Genomic DNA, 26,705 nt, shown 5'->3' on the forward strand with positions numbered 1-26,705 from the left:
GATTACCTGAGTAATGCCACTTTATCGTCCAGCGACCCCACGACCATGTCAGGATATTTATTATCATCAACATCTAATCCTCCACTGATGGAGTAACCAAACGTCTTAAACCCGCCATTAGTGATGTCCTTCCCCTCAATCACCTACAGAGCATCCACAAATCAAACCAAAAACACTATAAAATACCAAACAATATATATATATATATATATATATATATATATATATATATATATATATATATATATATATATATATATATATATATAAACACCAAAGAAAAACCTATCACAAACACCACAAAAATCCAAACACAACACTATAAAATCAAGCAAAAGACTGTAAAACACCACAAAATTTGGAACAAAACACTATAAACAAATATAAAACACAACACCTCAAAATACCAAACAAAACAGTATGAAATACTACAAAATACCAAACAGAACACCACAAAATACTGAACAAAACCCTATAAAACACCACAAAACACCAAACCAAACACTATAAAACATCGTAATCCACTCCACTGAAGCACTGTGTTGCGTCTAGGCGACATACTTATTAAATAAGTGCATAATAACTAAAATCGACATGATATTAAACATTAAAAAACAGAATGTCATACTCAAACAGATGTGGCTTTAGATGTACAAAGGTCATTATTTGGTGTAGAAATGCTTCATGAAAATGTATCCAGTCACTGTAACATCCATCCATCCATCCATTTTCTAATCCGCTTCTCCGTCAGGGTCGCGGGGGGGTGCTGGAGCCTATCCCAGCAGTCTTCGGGCGGAAGGCAGGATACACCCTGGACAGGTCGCCAGTCCATCACAGGGCAGACAGACAGACACAGACAGTCACTCACACACTCACACCTAGGGGCAGTTTAGCATGTCCAATCGACCTGACTGCATGTCTTTGGACTGTGGGAGGAAACCGGAGAACCCGGAGGAAACCCACGCAGACACGGGGAGAACATGCAAACTCCACACAGAGAGGACCCCGGTCACCCGGTCGGGGAATCGAACCCAGGCCCTCTTTGCTGTGAGGCGACAGCGCTACCCACCACGCCACCGTGCTGCCCCGTCACTGTAACATGATGTTTGTTAACCTGAGGCAACACAGTGTAATGGAGGGTTAATGAGCTCCTGAATGTGTGTGATTAGTGTGTTTCCTGCTGATCATTATAATCTGACTCTGGTGTCTGATTTGGGCACTGAAGGCTTCATGTTTAATCAGATGGTTTTTGTTCGTACCTGACTGTGTTGGTTGGAGGGGCCGGATTTGCTGCCCAGCCATATGTACACCCTGCCCGAGCCGTAATACGGAGCGCCGACTGCAAAATCTGACACACAGGAGTTTCAGAGATGAGAACTTTCACCAGCGGGGGGCAGCAGAGCACAGCACTGCAGATAAGACTGTTCTGATATTCTGATACTCTAATATTCTGATACTCTTAACATTCTGATATTCTGATACTCTAATATTCTAATATCATCCATTCTGATAAAGAAAGGTGAATCTATAACATTAAGTAAATCACTGGTTTCACCTTGAAAGCCGTCCTGATTAACGTCTCCGACTGCAGCCACAGCCATGCCAAACCCTGACTGCTTCGGTCCGGTCAGCTTCCTATCAGTTTTCAGCTGGAAGGAGCCGTTCTCATTCATAAAGACGTAGACAGCTCCGCCCTCCTCCTTCTTCCGGTCAAAGTAAAACGGAGCTCCCACGATCAGCTCCTTCCACCTGTGTGCAACAACAGCAGGAAAACAAGTAAACAGATAAACACACAACAAGTAAGATAAAGATCTACTCATCTCATCGTCCTTCAGCTAGATCTTTGCCTGACTTCCTGTTTATTTGATAACCTGTATTTACCCATAATTCCCATGCAGTCTTACCCATCGTTGTTGAGGTCCACTATAGCGATGCTGTTTCCGAAGTACGAGCCGACTTGTTGTCCCTTCAGAATCTGCTGGGTCTCTAGATCCGACTCAGTGCCGGCTCTCTGAACCACTCTGGCCAAAATCACTGACCCTTTAGAGTCATCTCTCGGAGCGCCAGACACCACTGTGTCCTCTGTGCTGTTCAGCACACCTGAGTCCTTCGCCACCGAGTAGCCTGACATAGTTAAACACAGTAAATAAACACAATAAGTAAACATCACAAGTAAACACTGTAAATAAACACCCAGTAATTAAATACATCAATTACACACAGCAATTACATACAGTGATTTGCTTTCATTAAACTGAAACTGATCATACCTGCAGAGTTCAAATAAAATTAGAGCCTGTTTTGTTGTTTTTTTGTTGTTATTAATTGATCGTCTTACCGATGTAAATATTTCCTCTATTCATGTCGGGAAACTTCATCTTCTGATTGCTGTAGGATGTAGTTGGATTTCTGTAAATAACAAAGGAATTTCCTGCAGAACAGAGAAAGTGGTTACCAAGGACACCAACACTTTCATAAACACACATGCAGAGGGGACTAATAGCTTATAGACATTTTCTAAAGCTTTTTTTATGGTTTTCACCTTATAAAGACAATAAAAAGCTTTAATAAAGATGTTTCCACTTCGCAAAGACATGATTATTAATGTTGTTCCTCCTTATTGAGGCATTATATCTGTGTTTTTGTCTCTTTAATAGATAAATGAATTAGCATTATTATTACATTATGAATGTTTTTCCACTTCAGAGACATTATCAATGATTACTAAAGTTTTTTCCTTGCAAATAATTAACAATAATAATTAATGATATTACAAAAACATTACAAAGCAACATTATTAATGTGTTTTTCACCTTGCCAGTTGTAGCAACCCGGCGCTCCTACAATGCTGTCAGTCTGAGTGATGGCCGCTGAGATGCCCATCAAACAGAGACCCTCCTGAGACTGGTCTCCAAAGGGATTACACACTTCATCCTTGTACTGCCAGTCATAATCTTTATTGGGGTCAAAGGTCAGGTCATTTCCCCGAACATAGCACTTCCCAATCATGCGCAGAGTGTTCCCACCATCCATTGTCCTCTTATAGCGATGACCACATGCCTGCAGGACACACAGGTTTACCTTCACCTGCAACTTCACGTCACTTATGAACGATTCAATAAACGATTCAGCCCAAGATTCAGTGAATCAATAAATCTCACATTTAGACACATTAAAAACAGACAAACAAAATAAACAATAGCAACAACACACTAAAATATTTGGATATTATTATTATTATTATTATTAGGATCTTTAAAAGTAGCCAGAGAATTTGATTTTGACCAAAAGTGAGTTCAAACTCAAAATAAATGATCTTAATGTATACAGCACTGTAGACGTCAGAGACCCCCAACATTTATTTAAAGTCAGATCTGCTGTTTATTTCAAGGTATTGATTTTTCTGCATCATAAAAATGAAGGAAACACAGAAAATGACCCTCTGCAGCTAAGGTGTCACTCTTTCTCTTTATTCCAGCTTTCATTCTTTCCAGGAGACTCACTTTCAGTTCCTCAAAGAATCTGCAGACATAACCCCAAAGTTCAGTCTTAGAAGCTGGTTGATGATTTTCTGAAGTAATCAAACACATTCAGTGGTGTTGAGGTCTGGACTCTGGGGTGGTCAGTGTTCAGCTTCTTTGTTTGATGTGTCCGTCTCCTTTTCTCAGTGAGGTTCTTCTTGATCATCTACACATCCTTTCAGACCCAAAGAGCTGAGTTGTCTTCTCACAGTGGAAGGATGGACAAACACTTGTGGATGTTTTCATATCTTTTTTTTTTATATCTTTTTATTTGTGGATTTACACAAATGTATAATGACAGTCATTTATATACACTGCTCAAAAAAAATAAAGGGAACACTTAAACAACACAAGCAACACTGATTGACAATAAATTTCACATGCTGTTGTGCAAATGGAATAGACAACAGGTGGAAATTATTGGCAATTAGCAAGACACACTCAATAAAGGAGTGGCTCTGCAGGTGGGGACCACAGACCACTTCTCAGTACCTTTGCTTTCTGGCTGATGTTTTGGTCACTTTTGAATGTTGGTCGTGCTTTCACACTCGTGGTAGCATGAGATGGACTCTACAACCCACACAAGTGGCTCAGGTAATGCAGCTCATCCAGGATGGCACATCAATGTGAGCTGTGGCAAGAAGGTTTGCTGTGTCTGTCAGCGTAGTGTCCAGAGGCTGGAGGCACTACCAGGAGACAGGCCAGTACACCAGGAGACGAGGAGGCTGTAGGAGGGCAACAACCCAGCAGCAGGACCGCTACCTCCACCTTTGTGTAAGGAGGAACAGGAGGAGCACTGCCAGAGCCCTGCAAAATGACCTCCAGCAGGCCACAAATGTGCATGTGTCTGCACAAACGGTTAGAAACCGACTCCACGAGGATGGTATGAGGGCCCGAAGTCCACAGATGGGGGTTGTGCTCACAGCCCAACACCATGCAGGAGGCTTGGCATTTGCCAGAGAACACCAGGATTGGCAAATTCACCACTGGCGCCCTGTGCTCTTCACAGATGAAAGCAGGTTCACACTGAGCACATGTGACAGAGTCTGGAGATGCCGTGGAGAGCAATCTGCTGCCTGCAACATCCTTCAGCATGACCGGTTTGGCAGTGGGTGATTAATGGTGTGGGGTGGCATTTCTTTGCTCGCCAGAGGTAGCCTAACTGCCATTACATTTACATTTACATTTGGCTGACGCTCTTATCCAGAGCGACTTATAATGTGATTATTTTTTTTACATAGGTAGGCTAAGGCGGTGTTAGGAGTCTTGCCCAAGGACTCTTATTGGTATAGTTTGCCCAGGTGGGGATTGAACCCCAGTCTACAGTGTAGAAGGCAGAGGTGTTAACCACTACACTATCCCAACCATCCCAACCCATTAGGTACCGAGATGAGATCCTCAGACCCCTTGTGAGACCATATGCTGGTGCGGTTGGCCCTGGGTTCCTCCTAATGCAGGACAATGCTAGAAGCATAAGAGCATGCCCAGGCGTTGTAGGGAGGTCATACAGGCACATGGAGGCCACACACAATACTGAGCCTCATTTTGACTTGTTTTAAGGACATTACATCAAAGTTGGATCAGCCTGTAATGTGTTTTTCCACTTTAATTTTGTGTGTGACTCCAAATCCAGACCTCCATTGGTTAATAAATTAAATTTCTATTGATTTTTGTGTGATTTTGTTGTCAGCACATTCAACTTTTTTCAGAACAAAGTATTCAATGAGTATATTTCATTCATTCAGATCTAGGATGTGTTATTTGAGTGTTCCCTTTATTTTTTTGAGCAGTGTATATTCCATATTTTACCTAACCAGAACTTTAATAATATATATATTTTTATTCTTTATAAATATATAAATATATTTATTTTTATTCATTCTATCTATATATTTGCATAGAGTATTTATTTATGTGGACTTAATTTTGCATGCCTAGTACTACTTGTTTTTATGTTGCACCTTCATGCCGAAGCAAATTCCTAGTCTGTGAATCCTGTTCATTGACAATGGCAATAAAACTTCTTCTGATTCTCTGATTCTGATTCTGATATATATATATATATATATGTATAAGCAAATATAAACTAAAAAATAAATACATAAAAATAAACAAAAAAGCACATATCTTCATGGTATTGACTGGGTCAGGAAAAGCTTGTATCTTTTTCAAAATTTGACTAATACACATAAAATGCATTAAAACACACAATATGCATTTAGGGTCATATGACTGTACATACAGATACTGAGATCACAGTTATTTAAGCAAAGAATATTCTTTGCATAGAAGAAGAGGGGGTGTATGCTAGTTAGTGAGGAGACTTTTCAGCTTCTCAAAATATGCAATCAAAGGATTCCAAGTTCTATGGAATTTTACAGAAGCCTTTCTAGATGGATGTTTTCAGATCTGAAGCAGCTTGATTTTCTCCTCTCTCTCAAAGATGAAAGCTTTAAGTGCTGTTTATCTGATGGGGTTTTGGGGTTGACCAGCTCTTCCAGGTGGTTGTTAGGAGCCACATTTTATCTGTAGCTTTTAATCAGTTTTTGAACTGCAGTTTTGGAAACTCCTGATTTTTCAGTGTGACGTTTTTACTTCATTGTGCAATCTTTATCTTATATCTGGTCTCACAAACATTAACCCGACAAAACAAAGACTCGAAATTAACAGCTGTTTGAATGAAGAAAAAAAAAAGGGGGGGGGGGTGCTCTGAGTTTTTCACGGTGCTATGTGTGAGTGTTTGTAATTAGTGAAGTAACTGACCATAACTCGTCCACCAGGTTGAGGCTGACTGACCACTGAAACACCCAGCCACATTCCATCTACAATCCCGTCACTGTCCGGAGGGTCTACACGCACACACACACACACACACACTTACTTAACAGTACACTCCACTCATTAAGGAATACGCTTCACTCATTAAAGAGAGCAGTACATTCCTACAAGAGCACGCTTCACTCATTAAAGAATACACTACACTCGTTAGAGTACACTTCTCCCATTAAAGAGCATGCTTCTCTCATTAAAGACTAGGCTTCTCCCTTTAAAGAGTATGTTTCACCCATTAAAGAGCATGGTTCTCTCATTGAAGACCAGGCTTCTTTCATTAAAAAGCAAGCTTCTCTAATTAAAAACTAGGCTTCTCTCATTAAAGAGTACGCTTCACCCATTAAAAAGCACGCTTCTCTCATTAAAGAGCACGCTTCTCTAATTAAAGACTAGACTTCTCTCATTAAAAAGCACGCTTCTCTCATTAAAGAGCACGCTTCTCTCATTAAAGTACGCTTCTCTCATTAAAGACTAGGCTTCACTCCTTAAAGACTTTGCTTCACCCAGTAAAGTACGCTTCTCTCAATAAACACTATGTCTCACTCCTTAAAGATTGCGCTTCACTCGTTGAAGTGCACGCTTGACCGGTTAAACAGTATGCTTTGTTAATTAAAGTGTGAACTTTACCTGAGCTGATTAAATTTGCTCTTTGACAGTCTTTGGGGTTTGTGTTGATTGGACAAGCAAACATATCTCCTGTCCGATTGGCTTGAAGTTTTGGCTCCGCCCTCTCCTTTGGCGCTCCCACAAGCATCCTGAAAAAAGAAATCTAAATTAAAGTGAGACCGCGAGAGTAATGTTCTGCAGTTTAGCTCCTCTTTATCTGAACTAAAGCTGGCTTTCTGAGCTGAACTTGTTAATTTACATCATGTTGCAAAAAAAATCACATCTCTTTTCATTAAACTCACAGTTCATTAAGGCTAATTGTTGTACTGCTAACAATTAGCAAGCTCTCATATAAGCATAAATAGCATGCTCCCTAGCTAGCTAGCTAATGTTAAACACTGCATTAACTAGCTTAGCTGTCTTCAGTGCATTATTTAAATGGCTGGTTGTAGTTAAAGTTTTAACACATACAAACAACTGAGGTAATTTTTCGGTTGTTTGTGTGAATCACAGAATCCAACCTTAAGTCACTGTAATCTCCATCTCACTGACCAGCTCACAGTGAGTGCAGCTGGACTTCAGTCCAGCCTCCGCACTGTGGAGTTAGTTACAGCTTTAGTGTTACAGCTCAAAACACCATCAGTACACAAAGACTAATAAAGTACATTCAGTCTTTTTGATCCAGTTTACAGAGAGTTTACAATGAAACCCAGAAACACCTGAAAACAGGGATTTTCTTTCAGATGTCAGTGGTTTGGTTTTAAATATGTTCATTAATGAAATTAACATTATCAGCTGGTAAAGCTGTAGTCATTCAGAAACAATGTGCATATTTTACTGAAGTTTTTATTCACGGCACTAAAATAAATCTGTCAGTGTCACACAGTCTTAGTCAGTCTTATCAGTTGATCTGTCTGTCTGACTGTCGTATAGATGATGATATAAAATGCAGAATGGCTGGAAAACTTATTTCTTACAACATAGAATTAAACTGAATTAACTCTGTTAGCACTGATTGATCAGACGTTTGTAGCAGGGGTTAAACTGTCTGTTACAGTGAACCCACCCTTGGGCTAAACACTGCACTTCCCTCATTTTGTGTGGAAATGAAGCTTACGTGTTGGTTTCTAGCAGAGATGTTTAAGTCACTTGCATAAAAACATGATTATTCTGACTTCAGTACTCTTTGAGTTCCCCTGCTCTTCTACATCAGCTGCATCACACAGTGTGCAAAACTGAAATCACTGTTTTTCACCGAGATGCAAACATAAGGGCAGCGCTATGTAACTATTAGCACTGATCAGTTTTCTTTTACCCTTTCAGAGAAAAGGTACTAAACTGTCATCGAGGTGGTCCCTCAAAGCTTCATCTCAGTACCTTTAGTCAGGGAACGCAACTGTACCATAATTCACTGAAATTATATTTTCTTAGTTGTACTGACTCCACCCATCCTGTCTCGCCTCTGAGAAAGGCGGTCAGTCTAAAGTCTTTCAGATGAACAGCCAAACACTAACGATCTGCCTCTGTTTAACACTACTGCCTCAGTCTTTATCCTCAAACCCTCTAGCTGGAAAACGTAGTTCATGAAGAATCACTAACAATCAAATTCAGTACATGAACGTTTTGTTCCAAGTTTATTTGCGCAGAGCAAAATGAAGAGAGTTCTGTGAAGCGCTGCTCTGTTTCTGAGACACTGTGCAGTGAAAATATGAAGCACTGCATCTGAACAGAGAATCTCAGAGTTTACCCTACTCACACTCACCTGATTCAGCTCATTAGCTACAGCGCCGGAGCGTTCACTAACGCAGTGTATCTGATCTGGGAAAGTGAGTGAGGTGAGGCGAAGTGATGTAACTCTGTAGGAGTGGCTGAAGGAAAGTGAGTTCAGTCACAGGGAGGAAATGAACCCCCTCAGGCTGAACATCCTGCTCTCAGTGAAACTTATCACAGTTTCAGAAGCAGCTGATCTGCTCACAGTGAGGTGGTTTGAAAGCTCAGCTGTTTCAGTTGTGTGTGTCTGAGGCTGCTGTCTATCAAAGGTCTGCAAATGTCCAGGCTTTTATCATCCCTCTAGATCTCACCGCAAAAACCTGCAATGCTGTGTCCCACCCCTGCCCGCAGTCCTGTATAGCTAGTTTCAATCTGGGTTAGTCATGACTGAAAATGACTGCTGCAGGTCAGACTTGCCTTAATTCAGATTTATTGTCATGTATTCACCGTTATTAAGAGCTTTTTCCACAGGTGTGACCATCTGTCTGAAGGCTCTGCCAAAATTCATGTGATTCTGATTATTGACGTGATTGGTTGCTTCTATTTAGAACTACTTAAGAACTTCTATTTAGAATGAGTGTATTACTTTTTGTTATTGTGCTCTTGCCTATTATATATATATATATATATATATAGAGTATCTATATACAGTGTCTATCTGTATTATATATATATATATATATATATATATATATATATATATATATATATATATATATATGCCAATTATGAAGTGATAGTTAATTTGTTTAGGCTAACCATTAAGTTGCAGGATTTCTCACTTTATTCTTTATTGTCCCTGATGTTAAAGTTTTACAGGTTATTAAAGCTCCAGCTTTGGTGAAAGGCTGCTGCGTTCTAAATGTTCTGGATGTGCATTCACTGTCAACATATGTACATTAATAGTAAAACCATGGACCCCAAACTGAATCACACTCACCATCACAAAATACTGTTACACTGTCTATAATTAGCGCCTCTTTTAGTAAATCTGCCCTAAAACTCTGAGACTCCAAAATCACATCAGTTCTGGACTTACTGAACTCAAATTCAGCTTAAACCAGCAAACCAACAGAATCAGCTCAAAATAATCAGTCTCAATTATTATTAAACTAAATATTATTACCCTAAAATCATTTCTTATTTCATCAAAATATTGAGATGTTATGTTGAAAGTATCACACTTTTCAAAGAGTGATGTCATATATAGTTATTAGTCATTCATTTGAGCTGCTAAATTAAAATGCCATTATTTCAACATAATGGCTCACAATTTAAACCAGAATCAGAGGATCAACATTTTGGCTGCATTGCAAACAGTGAACTTCTATGTTACATAAATGCACTTCTCAGGGTGGTGCACTGTTTTTGCACCATATTCAGTGCCGTAGTACATGGTTTGGGACGCAGCCTGATGGAAATTGGCTCCTACTGAAAGCTTGTGAGTCAATCGTGCAGTTTCCAATGTGTTAATTAAGAAGTGGCACTAGTGTTCATTTGTGTGGAAGCTCTTAGTCAATAAGCTGCTACATTAGCTACACCCACCAGCTGTTAAACTGTCAATAATTAGTGCCTGTTTTAGTAAATCTTCTGTCCTTGAACAGCAGAGCAGAATTAAAGTGTCTGGGGGTTCATATCTGAAGTGACTGATTTATGACTGTAAATCTGCATTAAAACCAGACCAATAAAACACTGAACACTGACTTTGAAATTACAAGCTCACATTTATGTTGTTGGGGTGCAGTCGAGCAGTGAAGCAGCACATTTAGTTCCTGAGGAGAATATTAATAATCATCTAAACCACGTGGAGGTTTATGGTGATCTGCAGCTGAGAAGACCACGCAGGAACGATTCTGAACTCCAAACATGATCTTTTCTCTCAAACATAACCTGAGTTCAGATCTAAACTCGGACATGATGAGACTGCACAGTCCTAATGGTGTTGTTGAAGATTAACTCTAACCCTCCACTAGCCACCCCCCGCCCACACCCCCACCCCCGGAGCTCCTTCTAACAACCTCCAAATAAGTCCATGTCCTGCGGAGAATCAGAGGAGTGTGTAAGCATAGCTGCTGGTCTCCTGCGGCCTGTTCAGCCAGAGAGAGAGAGGCAGACGAGTGCAGCTCTGATTCACTGTTTCGGCTTCTGCTCAGTTGTGTAGAGTTCTGTTCTGGCCAACCTGACCATCTGATCTGAATCACGCAGCAGAGATTATTGCGATAGATCGGCACAGTGGTATAAAGACTCATTGTGTGCAGGTACTGAACGCGTGTGAGATAAACTGCACATTGTGGAGCAGATTTACAAAAGTTTTGCTCCATCACTGACTTTGTTCTAGTGAGTAAAAATGTTGCCATTTATTAAAAAGCTGCAGTGACTCTTTAGTGCCTGCTAGAGGCAGACAGTTGCACCTTTGGTTAATTAGCATATGCATTTGTAGGAGTTTCCCGCTCAAAGCTCAGAACACAGAGTGGAGATAATTATAACGATACCGTTATTCTGATTGGGCTGATAGTGAAAACATGTTTACCGTCTCTGAAAAGATTTACGTGTGTTATATTTGTTGCTTTTGTGGCTGATGTTTATTTTGTGAACGTATCAGATTATTTTTAACCCTCTATGTTGCACAAATTAACCTGTGCATCAGATTCTCTGTTTCTATATCTGTTTGTGTATCTTTGAGATGATCCAGTTCAGAAATCAGAGTTTTGAGCCTATGAAGATGGGCTGAGATGCACGTTATCTGCCTCTCACTGTGTGGAACTGGTGGATTTGTGCGTCCATCTACATGACCGACGGACACTCAGAAAATCACTAAGCACTGACCATCACGCCGGAAACCCTGCATTCTTCATTCAGTCCACATCAAAGACTCATGTGAAATGGCATGCAGAGAGTTTACAGCTGCTGAAGTTGCTGCGGTGGGTTTGGAAAGTAGTGGAGTAGTGAAGAAAACGGAGCATTTCGATATGAAACATATGAGGATCATGTTCTATGAAGAGCCTTTAAAGGAGAGTCTAAGAAAAGATGGACACATCCACAGAGAATGACCTCAGAACACAGAAGGTTAATCTGAATTTGAAAAATCGGATCAATTCTTTTCAGTATTTTAAACTGACTTTTGCAGAAAGCATACAGCCTGTTTCCAGACAGTCTAAATCATCACTGACTCTGTTTCTTATTTATTATTGTGACTGTTTTTATTGATTGTTGAAATGAGTCATTTTCAAAGAACACCTTGTTAATTACTTATGAGTCTTTAATTTTAGCTTCTAAATCAAAAAAACTTTAAGATAAACGTTATGGCTCCGTCACAAACCGTGACCTTCTATAATTCACACGAATGCACATCTGACGGCGATGCACTATTTTTACACCCTATTTAGTGATGTAGTTTGGGACACAGCCTGTATTCATTTGCATGATTGTTCTTAGTCAATAAACTGCTAAATTACTTAATTCGTTTCTGAGATATACTCTAAAAGTGGGTGTGGCTAATTTTAATAAGCTGTAACTTTTGAATTATTCATGATACACATATGAAATTTAGGGGATTTTTTTAGTGAATGATTGTTTAACTACTACAATAGTAGATACTGAGGTGAACACTGACCATGTTACGGCTATCTGAAAATCTGAACCTTTTTGGTGCACAACTCAAACAAATCAGATATTATGAATTTTGATATTTATTTATCAGATAACTGTACTCCTAATACAACTAGGTGATTGCCCAATACTGATGTAGATTTATTATATAGTTATGAGCCATTAGAAAGGATTTAATTAGCTTTTTTTAAATGTCTTTCTAAGTCAATCCCTTATTTTTTCATCTGATTTGCATTAATGCTCAACTTTCAGATTTTTGTATTTCTTTTACTGTTAATGAGCAGTATTTATAAAAAATAATAAAAATATGAAACTATTATTATTATCATTATTATTATTATGTCTAACAAGGACTACACAATCAGCCTTGTTTGTGAAAAATATTTTCAGTTATAAAAGTTTGAATTAATGTTTTCATGTCCAAATAAACCACCAGGACTAGACTGTGCATATCAGGGGGTTTAGGCTGAATTACAGACCCCCACACTTACAGAATAACCTGATAAGGTAATCGTTTACACTCCTTTGTGATGGTCTGAGGGTGAACTCAGAATCAGCCCGATTGTCCTGTAGGTGGATCAGGTGTTCAGTTTCTCTGAACAGGTAACAGCGTCTGTCGTCCTTCAGCCGACGCTCTGAGCTTCTCCTTCACGCTGACTTGTTTTTCAATCTCCGTTCTGGTTGGTACGCAGCGCATACAGTGATGAGGTAAAGCTGATAAGGACGCAGACGGAGGTCAAAGTCAGAGACAAAGAGAGAGAGAGAGAGAGAGAGAGAGAGGACAGGGGGCGGGACAGACAGAACAAAGGCTCGACTCAGACTGAGTCATGAAGCTGAAGTCAGCTTCCTGTTTGTCAGCCTTTTATTTGAATTTTCCGTTCCACCTTAAACGGTCCAGCAGTTTAATGGTGGCCTCCGTCATCTGAATGTACCTGCTGCACCATTTAAGGTGGAACAGAAATTTTGAGTAAGAGGTTGACGAACAAATAGCCAACTTCACTAGAGAGTTTGGGGGAAGGCATGCAGTTAGCACCATGCTCATAGTGGGGTGTCAGCTTCATTCACTTGCTACATTAACCTCCTGGCTCCAGTGCTAAAGCTGGAGCTGTGAACTTCAGGCACTTCCCTGTTCCTGGGAAAAAGGTTTTAAGCTAATCTGATTTGAACTGCCTGCTGAGATCAATCAGTTCAAATTATTACTAATTGTGTCATTATTTTATTTTAATTAGTCATTTCAGTTGCTCATTTTGATTTCATAGCTTTATTTGCTGTTGTAAAATGTTCTAATCACAAATCTTCGTCAACAGCATTGTTCCTCTTTTCAGCCCCCCGTTTTGGTAGCGACGCTCGGCTACGCTGTTAACGAGGGTGAGTTTCATTCAGTTGAGCTGAACTGAAAGTGAATTGACTCACTTTCAACTGAATAATCAGCACAAGCCTGAACGCAGTTGACTCTTGTGATGTTGTTCAAACTCGCAGCATTTAACTCGCCACACCTCACTCAGCATTCCTCGCGTTCAGCCGCTTTTCAGATTCATCACGAGGGAAAGATCTTCAGAGTTCAGCCTTAATTCACTCTGTCAGCTTCACCTCCACCAAACAGAACACAGACAACCACACAGGAGGAGGAAACAATGAAAAAGACTCTTTACAGTGGTGGTGATAGGAACCAGGGGTTGCCATGACTGCAGCACAAATATAGACATTTTATTTACTATTCAGAACCACCAGTGAACCTACACGAGTCTTCTGAGCTTATATGGAATGTTGGTAAGTTTTCCTTGGGGACTATTTTGCCTCACAGCTCCCTGCGTGTATCCCTCCACCAAGAATGGAGTTTAAGTTCTCTAAACTATCATAAAACACCGGCTGTGTTTACATCCAAAAATGTTTGCCAATCTGATTGAATACATTCCGAATACAGATTCAGACTGAGGTGTTTATGTGCACACTCTATTCAACAGTCTGATGGAAAATCTTTGTTTACATGCTCGCTACAAGTAATCCGATGCAAAATGACACGCATGCGACAGCGAACGTCATGTGGGGTCCAGTCGGCGTGAGATGAGCTTCCAGTTGGCGCCTATTTATGTCTAGGATGTAGGGTGTCCCGGTTCTTGTTGAGATGGGACAAAGTGTTAGGACTACATGAACCTCCAAACTGAGGATTTTCCAGAGACTCCAAACACCAAACAGAGTTTTGAGAGAAAAAAGAAAAACCGGCAAGATGGAGCGCAAGAGACCAAAGAAACCCACAAATGTGGGAATTTTCTAAATTACAATAACCATCATATTATCTTAGTTTAATGTCATTTCAGTGTATTATGGCTAATGTCTCGGTGCTAGCTAACTTTCCTGTTCCACCTTAAATAGTCCAGCAGTTCTGATACCTGAAGCCAGAATGTAACAGTAAAATGGAATGGAACGGAAAAATTCGAACAAGAATATCTGACTTCAGCTTCATATCACTGAAGAATTAGGGGTGGGTGATAATAAATAATTGCCCCCCTCTTTGAAGGCATATGATTCCCTAAATGTATCTAAAGCCCAGCAGTGAGGAGCTGAACTTTACCCTCCTCTGCTATCACTGCAGACTTGCAGGGTCACCTACAGAGCATCACTAGTAGCTGTTAATGAAGTAATGCTCTTTTTATTTGAGGGTCCCATTTCAGAGTGAAGATTTCAAACACTAACCTGTAACTCAGGTCCAAAGGGATTGGGTGGTACTTGAAAACAAGGGGTTGGGGTAAAAATAAGAAATGGGATTCATCAGCCTTTCTTATCAGCCCTTGTTTAGTGCAAATTCCTGAGGATGATGACATTCTTGTCTAGAGCACTGATACGACTCTTTCTAACCAAGCGCAGAGATTCTAATCTTTCAGTACAGCACTTCCACACATCTCTTCACTGTGAAACAAGCTACAGTGCAGGAACACGTTTCATCCATCAGAGTAGAAACCATGGAAATGTACAACAGTAGATCTGAGTCTTTGTTGCTGTAGCTTTGACAGTTCAGAAGCACTGAGCAGAACAGAACGGCCACCAGCCCATTTAATGAGGACTCTGTCCCATTTCACCAAAACCCACTGAAATCCACTGAACCCCTGTGAAAAACACCTTCCAAACCCCTATGGATCCTTCCAAACTGCAGCAAAACCTTCCACACCCCTGGACACCCCCATACCCCACCAAAGCCCCTTAAAAAGCCCTGCAGAGGCCCCCTACTCCTGCAAAACCATGTAAAACCCCAACAAACTCACCAAACCCTTTGACCCCCATTCCCCCCTGTATCTGAGTTTTGTGTTTTTTATTTATTGAATTTTTTGTTTGTGGACATTTTCATCTCTGCTGGTCAGAATCTGTTCCTGATAGTGAAGGACGTCTGATTTACAGCTCTTCATCTCAGATCCAGTGTTATAATAAACTGCCTTTAATAAAAGAGTAAACACTTATAGCTCTCAGAAACTGACAGTGTTCAGCAAAGCGCTAGTTCATGCGAGTGTTTTACAGTTACAGTAGTCAGTATTACACTTAGAACAGTGTGTAATTACACTACAACATACAACCAAACACTGAGTTCCTGCCCTTTCAGTAAACAGAACTGTAGGCCTGAGTTTCAGTCCAGCTGCGGGTCAAAGCTGAGTGCTGAAGGGAGCAGCGGCTCAGATCTGGCAGTGGGGAGCTGGTCATGCTCGGGCAGGTACACAATTCTCAGAACCCTCAGATTACAGTCCCTCCCACAACAGCACAGACATTTCAACTGAAGGCCACACCGTAATCCACCAGCAAACATTCCGCAAACCCTCACTGCACTCTCACCTGGAGAACCTACTGCCCTCAGGAACCGTGTTCCGCAGTGCTGAGACACGCACAGACACACCCAGGACAGACCCTCCCCAAAGGCCTTAAAACTGTTGAGTAACAGCTCACTGCATTAGCCAAACAATGGCACACAGCATTAGCTAAACAACAGCTCACTGCATTTGCTAAACAACGGCACACTGCATTAACCAAACAACGGCACACTGCATTAACCAAACAACGGCACACTGCATTAACCAAACAACGGCACACAGCATTAGCCAAACAACGGCATACAGCATTAGCCAAACAACGGCACACAGCATTAGCCAAATAACGGCACACAGCATTAGCCAAACAATGGCACACAGCATTAGCCAAACAACGGCATACAGCATTAGCCAAACAACGGCACACAGCATTAGCCAAATAACGGCACACAGCATTAGCCAAACAATGGCACACAGCATTAGCCAAACAATGGCACACAGCATTAGCCAAATAACTGCTCACTGTATTTGCCAAATAACTGCTCACTGTATTTGCCAAATAACTGCTCACTGCATTTGCCAAATAACTGTACACTCTGTCATATAAATAAAGGTGAGCTGTAAGTGTGAACAGTCTGAAGGTTTAATTAATTATCTGAAGGCTGTAACCGTCAGCGGCCTCACAAACTCACAACTGCAGAAAACTAAAATCTCATAAACCTCTGAGACCTCAAAAACCTAAAAAATCCTCCAGAAGCTGAAAAATCGAAGATCTAACGCGTTACTAAGGGCAGCTGAAGCCTCCGTGTTCAGATCTTCAGTAAGGAAAGCCTAGTTAATGTTAAAGTGATTTAGGCACAGCTACTTGAGTCACTTCCTGTTTGACACACACACACATCCAGTGACCAAACACCCTCACCTGAACACCTCACCTGCCTGAAGGTGGACCAGCTCAGTCTCATTTAATATCTAAAACCCTCATTTCTCCTACACTCATTTCATTCATTTCTCTTATGCTCGTTTCTCCTACGCTCGTTTCTACTACAGTGACTCCTGTGATTTTAATTTCCCTGTTTGATTAAAGCTTTATAAGATTTTTTATTTGTTATCATTTGAAAACACCATCTGCTCTTTACAGTGTGGAAATGTTTCATTAAGAACAACAGAAATGATAAAAATGACTTAGAATGAATTCAGTTTTACTGATTTACTAGTTAAGAATGTTAAGTTCCTCTTCTGGACATCTGAGTTTTTATTCCAACAGTAATTATTTATATCATGTAAATAAAAATCTGAATGTCTAAGTTTAAACAGATAATAATGCCTTTTTACAAAACTGAAACTTGGAGCTATATCTGGTTTCAGTTACTTTTATTATCTGTTGTCCCTCTTTTATGATTAAAGAAGTGATTCTGCTGGTAAAGGCACAGATAAGAGAGCTAACACACCTAACTGAGCTAACACAGCATAGATAGCTAAGAGAGCTAACACAGCTAAGAAAGCTAACACAGCTAACTCAGCTAAGAGAGCTAACACAGCTAAGAGAGCTAATACACCTAACTGAGCTAACACAGCATAGATAGTTGCGAGAGCTAACACAGCTAAGATGGCTAACACAGCTAACTCAGCTAAAAGAGCTAACTCAGCTAAGACAGCTAACACAGCTAGGGGAGCTAACACAGCTAACTCAGCTAAGAAAGCAAACACAGCTAAGAGAGCTAACTCAGCTAAGATAACTAAGAGAGCCAACACAACTAAGAAAGCTAACACAGCTAAGAGAGCTAAAACAAATAACATAGCTATCAGAGGAACACTGAAGGGAGGGGCTGTATTACTTGGGGGAGAATTTTGGGGGGAACAATTAAGGGAGGGGCTGTGTTTGGCGGAGGGGCTTTGGGCAGAACACTGAGGGACTGTGTTTGTTGATGAGAAGATGTTCAGCTGAGAGTCTCAAAGCTGCTCAATTTCCTTTTTCACCTCAGACGAGGAAACATTTCACACTTTAATAATCACGTATGGCTGTTTCTCAGCCGTCTCAGTCAGAGGTGATAGACACTTACAGCGTGTTCTCAGGGACGAGTTCAGCTTTTTCGGCTGTTTCAGAACCACAGCTTCAGAGGAAGTGTGTGAGAGGGGTTGTGGTTTGACGTTTTTACTGTCTTGCCACAGATGCTGTGAAGACCACATAGACAGAAGAACAGAGGAGCAGATAGAAGAACAGAGGAGCAGATAAAGGAGATGACTGTCTCTCCCTCGGGGACTCACTGCAGTCCAGCCTTCTCTCTATAACAGCCTCAATCACCGGCAAGCAGGAAACCAGCCGGAAACCAGCAGACAGAACAAATTATTCACCTACAGCAGCTCAGATCAGCCCAGGAACCAGCACAGAAACACCGGAGCAGAAACAACTCAGACATGAGGAGGAATAACTAGTTTTCCTTTAACTAGTTAAAGTACAGCACTAATGTAACGTTAAAAATGCAGCATTTCAGCAATTTACAGCTGCAAACAGCATAGCATTCACTGACCACACATCTGATGTGGGAAATTTTATAAACACTGGTTATAATAAACACGCTTTCTGAGCACTTTATTATGCGGAAGTATGACTCCGTCAGCTCCGTGCAGAGCAGAAACAGCCCTCAGTATTACTGTACATTACGGTATCATCGTATTTACATTATTATTACATTAGATTGAGTATTTATGTGTTTAATGAGATACAAAAACTGTTTTAATCTATACATCACTGCTGTGTCTTATCCACTCACACCAGTGCATCACACTGCTCAACACACCTTACTTTGTATGCAATCCAACCTCCTGCTCTCTGGTTCCTGCTCCGGTCACTCTCCAGGACCTGCTGCCCTTCATCACTCTCATCATAACCCGCTCCCTGTCACTGACACAGTCAACGACACCATCCTCCTGTCTGTCCCATCCACATGTGGAATCTCTGTGGAATCATTGGCTCTGTGTGGAGAAGGTTTGAGTCCTATCTGGAAGGTCGCTCTTTTCAGGTAACATGGAGAGGGTCCTCCAGAGACTCTCCACTGGTGTTCCACAAGGCTCGGTGCTGGGTCCTCTTCTCTTTTCTCTTTACATTAGCTCTCTTGGTGATGTAACTTCCTCTCAGGGCTTCTCTTATTACTGCTATGCTGAAGACACTCAATTAATGCTTTCTTTCTCACATGCTGACACAGGTTTCCATTCGTATCTCGGCATCTCTGACTGACGTCTCTTCATGGATGGCAGCTCAGCACCTGAAGCTCAGTCTAGCAAGACTGAGCTGCTATTCATCCCTGCAACTACAGGTCTTCATCATGATCTTGTCATCTTATTCAAGATGACAAGATGGTCATTTTGTCTGAAGAGGCAAAGATGTCTCTGTGTGATTCTGAATGGCTGGTTATTGTTCTCAGCTCATGATCCCACAACCGGGGAAATTCCACCTCCTCATTTAACCCATCCGTGAAGTGAAACACCACATACAAACTAGTGAACACACACACTAGGGGGCAGTGAGCACACTTGCCTGGAGCGGTGGGCAGCCCTATCCACTGCGCCTGGGGAGCAGTTGGGGGTTAGGGGGTTAGGTGTCATGGACTGTCGGCCCTGGGGATCGAACCGGCAACGTTCCAGTCACAGGGCCAGCTCCCTAACCTCCAGCCCACGACTGCCCCTTCTTGAACCTAACTCGGTCATGCAGGTTTCTCCTGTAAACATCCCGGGGATCTGACCCTTTCTCACTCAGGAGGCCTCGAGCTGCTATTTCGGTCTCTGGTCATCTCCAGGCTTGACTACTACAGTCCAGTCCTGGCTGGTCTTCCTATGCAAGACATGCACACCTTCAGCTGATCCAGAATGCAGCAGCTCGGCTCATCTTCAAACTTCACTCACATCACTCCACTGCTGTGTTCCCTTCACTGGCATTTAAAACCTTGATTCCTACAAAGCCAAAAATGGACCAGCCCCTCCCTGCTGGCAATGGTCAAAACTTAAAAGACACGTGAAGACGAGTCTCAGGACTTTCTGAAATTTTATGAACACTAATAAAAGAACCTATTGAAATGTACTGTGTTGCTCTGGCGCTGTTTAACCCTGTATCTTTCCAGCTCTCAGCTCTGGCTTTTGTTTTCTGGCAGTGTTTGAGCTGAAGGCAGTTTGGACTCTAACAACACAGCACTTTTTAAGTCACTCTGAATAAGAGCACCTGCTAAAAGCTGTAAACACAAACACACTAAGACACCAGCACCACGTCAGTGTTACTGCAGTGCTGAGAATGACCCACCACCCAAATAATACCTGCTCTGCGAGGATCCATGGGGGTCTGACTACTGAAGAACAGGGTAACAAAGTATGCAGAGTAACAGATAGACTACAGTCTGTAACTGTAGAACTAATGAAACTATGTGAATGTGAAACATAGGGAAACTATATGGGCAGTGGAGCTGATAAGAGTGGACAGTGAATGAACATACAAGAAGGTGGACTTAATGAAGTGGACAACTCACAAAATATGATATAGTATAAAACTGTGCTGATGTTTTCAATCACAGCTGGATTCTCTGTAATTCACTGTAATATCAGTGTTTATGAGTTTCATCCTGCACTGATATTAAAAACGCTCAGCCTCATATTTCTGTTATGAAATCCTGCATGTTTTCACTTTATTAAAGCTCAACTCTCTCTCTCTCTCGCTCTCTCTCTCTGAACATGTTCAGTCTTGCTACAAAAACACAGAAAAGCTCTACAGCAACCAAAAACACATAAAACCACACAAACAGATAAAAATTCCACATTAATCAGCAACTATTCATCAATACAATCAATTAAAACAATACAAAATCAATACAGATCTGATCAGTAGTCTGAGAATCAGAAGAAGCACTGAATCATTTTCATAAAGACTCAGAATTAAATTGAATCACTTGTAAAGCTCTTCAAATGATTGTGCTTATTTACAAACAAAACTCATAATAAAAATAAACTTGAGAAGTTCAGAATTTCAGCTTTTATTTCTGATTATTTGTGATTTTACACACAAAACAGATTTTTTTTTAAATTCAGAATGTTCTTCTAAAAACATCATGTAACATAATCTGTAGTGCTGACAACCTCACATCCTCACAACATCCTCACGACAGCCTTGTAACATTCTCACAACATCCTGGCAACAGCCTCACAACAGCCTCATGACAGCTTTGCAACATCCTCACAACATCCTCGCAACAGCTTCGCGACATTCTCACAACCGCCTTGCAACATCCTCACAACAGCATCACAACAGCCTTGCAAATCCCCACAACATCCTCACAACAGCCTCATGACAGCTTCACAACATCCTCACAACGGCCTCGCAACATCCTGACAACAGCCTCTGAACTCTGCAGTTAAAATTTTCTGTCTTAGTTCTTTGAACTTTAGATTTAAAGCTTTTCTTTGAACATCATTAGAACACACAGGAAATGTTAGTCGTATTTGTGGGAAGGTCTCTGTGAGCTGGGAAGTCGGGATGTTTGTGAAAGATTAAAGGCTGATTCTGTTCATGTCGTTAATCGGACTCTGATTGGCGTCACTGATCTGACCTGATATTAAAGTTCCGCACCACACAGGATCTCTCTGCTAATGGGTGTTTTGTTATAGACATGAAGGAACCGTGCAGAACATATTGGGGCAAGTGAACAATACGCTGCTTATACAATCTTAAAATATGGTTCTTTAAGGGTTTTGTTGGTGAAGAAAATGGTTCTGCATAGAATCTTGAACAACTCAAAGAACCTTTTGCATGATTAAATGGTGAAATTGATCTTCACATTGATGGAAGATGATCTATAGATGGTTCTATCAATCTGCAGAACCATTAACACTCAAAGAACACTTTGCATGATGAAAGGGTTCTTTGCAGTGCGAAATGACTCTTCAGATTGATGGAGCATGTGCTGTAAATAGTTCTGTACAGAACCTTTTTGAAAATGGTTCTGTATAGCACAAAAAAGAATTGTTCTATGTTACGATGTCAAACTTGTAACAATACAAGAACCTTTTTTGGTGTTATTTAGAATATTTTTCAAAATAGTTCCATTGTCTTTACCAAAGAACCCTTGAAGAACCATCAAGTGTGCTCCACAGAAGCTGACAATGAGCCTTATATACAGACGTGTGATTTTATCATTTTCAGAACGCAGCAGTCATTGATACAGGCTAGAACACAGGCCTCACTAGATGGGTAGCTACCTTAGCAAGTAGCCTGTGAGCTCCATACGGTATAAACATTGTCTTCCAGCTTGAACCGTGTAAACTTCATCCAATCAAATGTCTTCCCACCAAATCCTCACCGGCTACAGCTCTGAATGTAGCTGATATTTTCATTATAATGTAGCCTGTCGTGGATTGATTGAAGAGGCAGAGTGCCGCTGGGAAAGTTATCTCAGCTATTTGTGATGAAGGCCAGTCTGCTGCTGCCTGATTGGCTAAACGTAGTGCGGCAGCCGTATTCATTTGCATAAACTTGAAATTTGCAGAACATTATTGTTTGCCACGTGCCGAATCAGATTTCACTGCACTGCTAAACATCACGATGAGGCAGAGTTCTTCACTGAAAGGAACAGGATGTGGTGATGCTGAAGTTGCAAGTGGACACTCCTGGCCATCTGATTAGAACCCGTAAAGAACCTGTAAACCTGTGTTTTATGTATTTATCTGGTTTTAGCGATGCTCATTCTGAATCATCGTAAACAACCGAGTGAGATTTGCTCCTGAATGAACTCACAGCTCTTCAGCACACAGTGACACAGTGAGCGAGACATCAGGTACAACCATAACAGCTACTATACAGTCAATTTACAATGATGTACACACGCTCAACAGATTACATATAATAACAAACCACATGCACACAGGTTAAGTTTAAAAAATTGAAAAATTACAGTTATAGACAGTTAAAATGCCTAATATGAATAATGTATCGCAGACCACTTGAATGTAATCGAGTGTAATGAGTCATGTGCAGCTTTGTTTCTGAATCGCTGTGTGTTTCTGTTGTACTGAGATTCTGTTATGTGATCATTAAAGTCAGCCTGAGTTCTTAAAGGAGAATCTCAGCCTGAAAATACACTTTAATGTTCTGCTGCTCAGTTTCACAGAATTCACGCTTCCATATTTTATTTTCATTTTCATTTTTCATTCATCACTACAATACCCAGCATGCATTGCTCAAATACCTCCATTGGGAATCCCTGTTGCGTCAATCTTGAGTGTTAGCCTAGCCACAAGCTACAGGCAAATGAATACAATAAAGCTAGAATTGGTGTAACCCCAAACTCTTCAAACAAATTCATAAGTAAAGCAGTGATTCTATCTTTATTCAACACTAAATGAGCAGCAGAGATGAAGGTTTAATCATTTCAGTTGGAGAAAACACAAACACTAATACACTATCAACCCATATCCACTCACAGAGCAACTCAAACACGAACACACCAACCACCCACAGAGCAACAAAAACAACACACAACACGTCTTTACACTGACACAAACCACATTTAGACAGCACTAAGGGTGGGGTGGGGGGGTGGTTGGTGGTAGGATGGGGGGGTTGAACCTACCATGAGCCTCCGTGTGTGGCCTGTCAGAGTTCGCACACTCTGTAATGGCTCACTACAATATCTAGATATCCAGGCTAACTTTAGCTGTTAGCTTGTCCTGATCTGATGGGTCATTTCTGAGTGATCTAGTCTCTCCACTGATGATCTGAACAGTTACTACAGTCACATGGCTGCAGTGAGACTCGCACACATAGACACTGTCGTTTACACTGAGACACACACTTATGTAGTGATGATTCCTGTATAATCTGTACGTTGCTTGTATATTGTATGTTGTGTATTGTCTGTAATATGTACATAATACACTGCCTGTATATTATTATAAACACACAGTCCGCTTATTACTGTATACTGTGTATGGTGTACATTGTGTATTGCCTGTAATTTTATGTGCAATCTGTGATGGGCTGGTGACCCGTCCAGAGTGTATCCTGCCTTCCACTCATTGACTGCTGGGATAGGCTCCAGCTAAAAGCTCTAGTGAGAACCCTGGCTGGTAAGGACCCTGTGCATTATGTGAACCTTTACTCCCACATCTCATTTACAAAAACGGCTCTTTAGGGTAGCTCTTTCATGCTAACGTTTAGAGAATATTCTGACTGTAGGAGGCAAGAACAGACAGACGCTGTTTACATCTCATCTGAACTGAAGAGCTTTAATAAAAATCCATTTTAAAGCTTTGTAGTTTTTACAGGAGAAACAGTGGATCAGTATCGTTATCATTACTAGACGATACTCAAGGGTTTAATACCAGCATCAGAAGAGAAAATGTGGTGAATCATTTCCTCTATAGGTATAATAATAGACAGTGTGACTCTACACAGACACACACACACACCTCTACAATACTTACAGTAACTGTATATATTCTGTTTATTGTTTACAGTCATGTCGTTTACTAGATATTCTGGTATTTCAGTCGATACCAACAGCAAGAAATATTCACTACTCTAAAAGTAAAGACTTTCTCATATGGAAAAATATATAAATATGTATTTTTACATATTTGAAATACATTCCAAACACTAAAATGTATTTCAGAATATTTTGGCATATTAACCAAATATATTTTAAAATTAATTTATTTTAAAACATATATGGAAATGTTACACATAGACAAAAATGACTATGTAAATCCTGTCTGATGCTCTTCACTGTCTGATACCTGTGGAAATGAATTTGTGTTCCAGTATCTTCATTTTTAATCTGATCAAATGATCCGTTAACAGGACAGAAGCGAGCGTTGTAGGTATTGATACTCTGTGATATGCAGTTATGATCTGATATCTTGTTTATGTGAAAAGCATTGGGTGCGAGAGTCTCACTGCAGACGTACATGGTTAATGTAAAGTACAGTGCAGATCACAGTCAGTACATTTAGTTACATCCAGAACCTTCATTACACACAATGAAACACAGATATTAACAAATACAGATAAATGCATTTAAAAATATATTTAACACATGCGTTATACACTACAAAAAAAAATTTCTGTAACTGTGAAATGTTCTCAGGTTTGGGTTCTAAAGGAGACGTTCTGAATCTGAACACTGATCTGTGTTTGTACTGCAATCAGGTGAACAAAATCAGCTACGGCAGACCGTTTACAGTCCCAGTGGACATGAAAAAGCATTAATCATTCACTCAGACACACCTTACACACACACACACACACACACACACACACAAAACACGGAGACTGGCTGAAAAGGCTGAAATGATATTTTACATTAACGTGAAACTTTCTGTGTGTTGTGAATTTAGTCAGACTGAGAAGACGCTGGTTTTATGTTCTGTGATGTTATTATGGAACAAACTTTACAACATAAAGCATTTTAAAGTTTGCATCACAATATCAAACTGAGATTATTTTAATCGAGAGAGACTCAGAAACGATCTCAAAGACAGTCGACCCGCTCTGTGCTATATGATGTTTTTCACCAGTCCTCAGTGATTTCAGTGTTTCATATATATTAATCATGTTTGTGATTTGTGTTTAATGGTAATTTGAAAATCTGACACTGCTGGTTCCTTTTGGTCTGTTCCAGCTCATCAAACTTCAGAAAAAGTAGCAGCAGACCCCCCCATCCCCCCCGACCCCCCCACCGTCGACCCCAGCCTCCCAAAGACCACCCCAACCCCACAGACCCCTGCGCAAAGAGAGGATGAATGAATGAATGAATGTACTCACAGGTATCTGTTCTGACTGATGGTCTGCTGGTGTAGTGCCACTGAGAGGCCAAACAGGCTGCCGGGAGAGTCGGAGTGTTTGAGCACAGCGAATCGAGAGTCCACATTAAAGCAGCAGCTCAGCGGAACAATCAGACAGAGAATCAAAGTGGAACCATCCACACAACTCTGTCTGAGCGGCTTCATCACCAACACTACAACACACTGACACTACAACACACTGCAACACACACTAAGCCACCTACACTGTGACACTCAGTAACACTATAACACACACTTACACTGCAACACTAACTCACCCAGCCACTACAACACAGCACAGTACAGTCATTAAAACTGTACCAACAGCAAAACTCACTAACACACACTAACACTAAAACATACTAACACTCATTAACGCACACTAACACTAAAACACTCCAAAACTGACTGCAGCCTGCTAACGCTAACAATGACCCAGCCTGCACTCTGACTCTACACCGTCTACACTAACACACCTCTCTCGTTCTCTGCTCCTCGCACTCTCTTTCAGCTCCTCCTTTCTCTCGCTCACTTTCTTTCTGCTCCACCCCCTTTCTCTACCTCTCTCAGCTCCCTCTCTTTTTGCTCTCTCTCTTGCTCTGCTCCTCACACTCTCTTAGCTCCTCCTCCCCCCCACCCCTCTCTGTTTCGCTCTCTCTAGTTGGTAAGCTGCTAAATTAAACCTAATTAAATCTCTCCGGTCAGCAGTAGAGGACGATTCGGGCACCTTCGACTCCTACAGAGACCCCCCCCCCAC

The 26,705-nt window shown here is 40.9% G+C and overlaps 1 protein-coding gene across 2 annotated transcripts in view; it reads right to left on the reverse strand.

Annotated features, from left to right (window-relative positions):
- itga3a (integrin, alpha 3a) overlaps positions 1–26,460 on the reverse strand; it is a 45,275-nt gene extending 18,815 nt beyond the window's left edge. For both annotated transcript variants that reach the window (XM_037544910.1, XM_017722615.2), the window contains exons 1-9: positions 25,929–26,460; positions 6,981–7,108; positions 6,285–6,370; positions 2,814–3,060; positions 2,339–2,431; positions 1,905–2,124; positions 1,556–1,749; positions 1,260–1,348; positions 7–143 (exon numbers count right to left, since the gene is read on the reverse strand). In XM_037544910.1, coding sequence (XP_037400807.1) covers positions 7–143; positions 1,260–1,348; positions 1,556–1,749; positions 1,905–2,124; positions 2,339–2,431; positions 2,814–3,060; positions 6,285–6,370; positions 6,981–7,108; positions 25,929–26,113 — 1,379 coding nt within the window. In that variant the 5' untranslated portion in view covers positions 26,114–26,460. The remainder of the gene's footprint in view (positions 1–6; positions 144–1,259; positions 1,349–1,555; positions 1,750–1,904; positions 2,125–2,338; positions 2,432–2,813; positions 3,061–6,284; positions 6,371–6,980; positions 7,109–25,928) is intronic.
- Positions 26,461–26,705: the final 245 nt, after the last annotated feature.

This window comes from Pygocentrus nattereri, chromosome 14 (assembly GCF_015220715.1).
Source record: "Pygocentrus nattereri isolate fPygNat1 chromosome 14, fPygNat1.pri, whole genome shotgun sequence".
Lineage (NCBI taxonomy): Eukaryota > Metazoa > Chordata > Actinopteri > Characiformes > Serrasalmidae > Pygocentrus > Pygocentrus nattereri.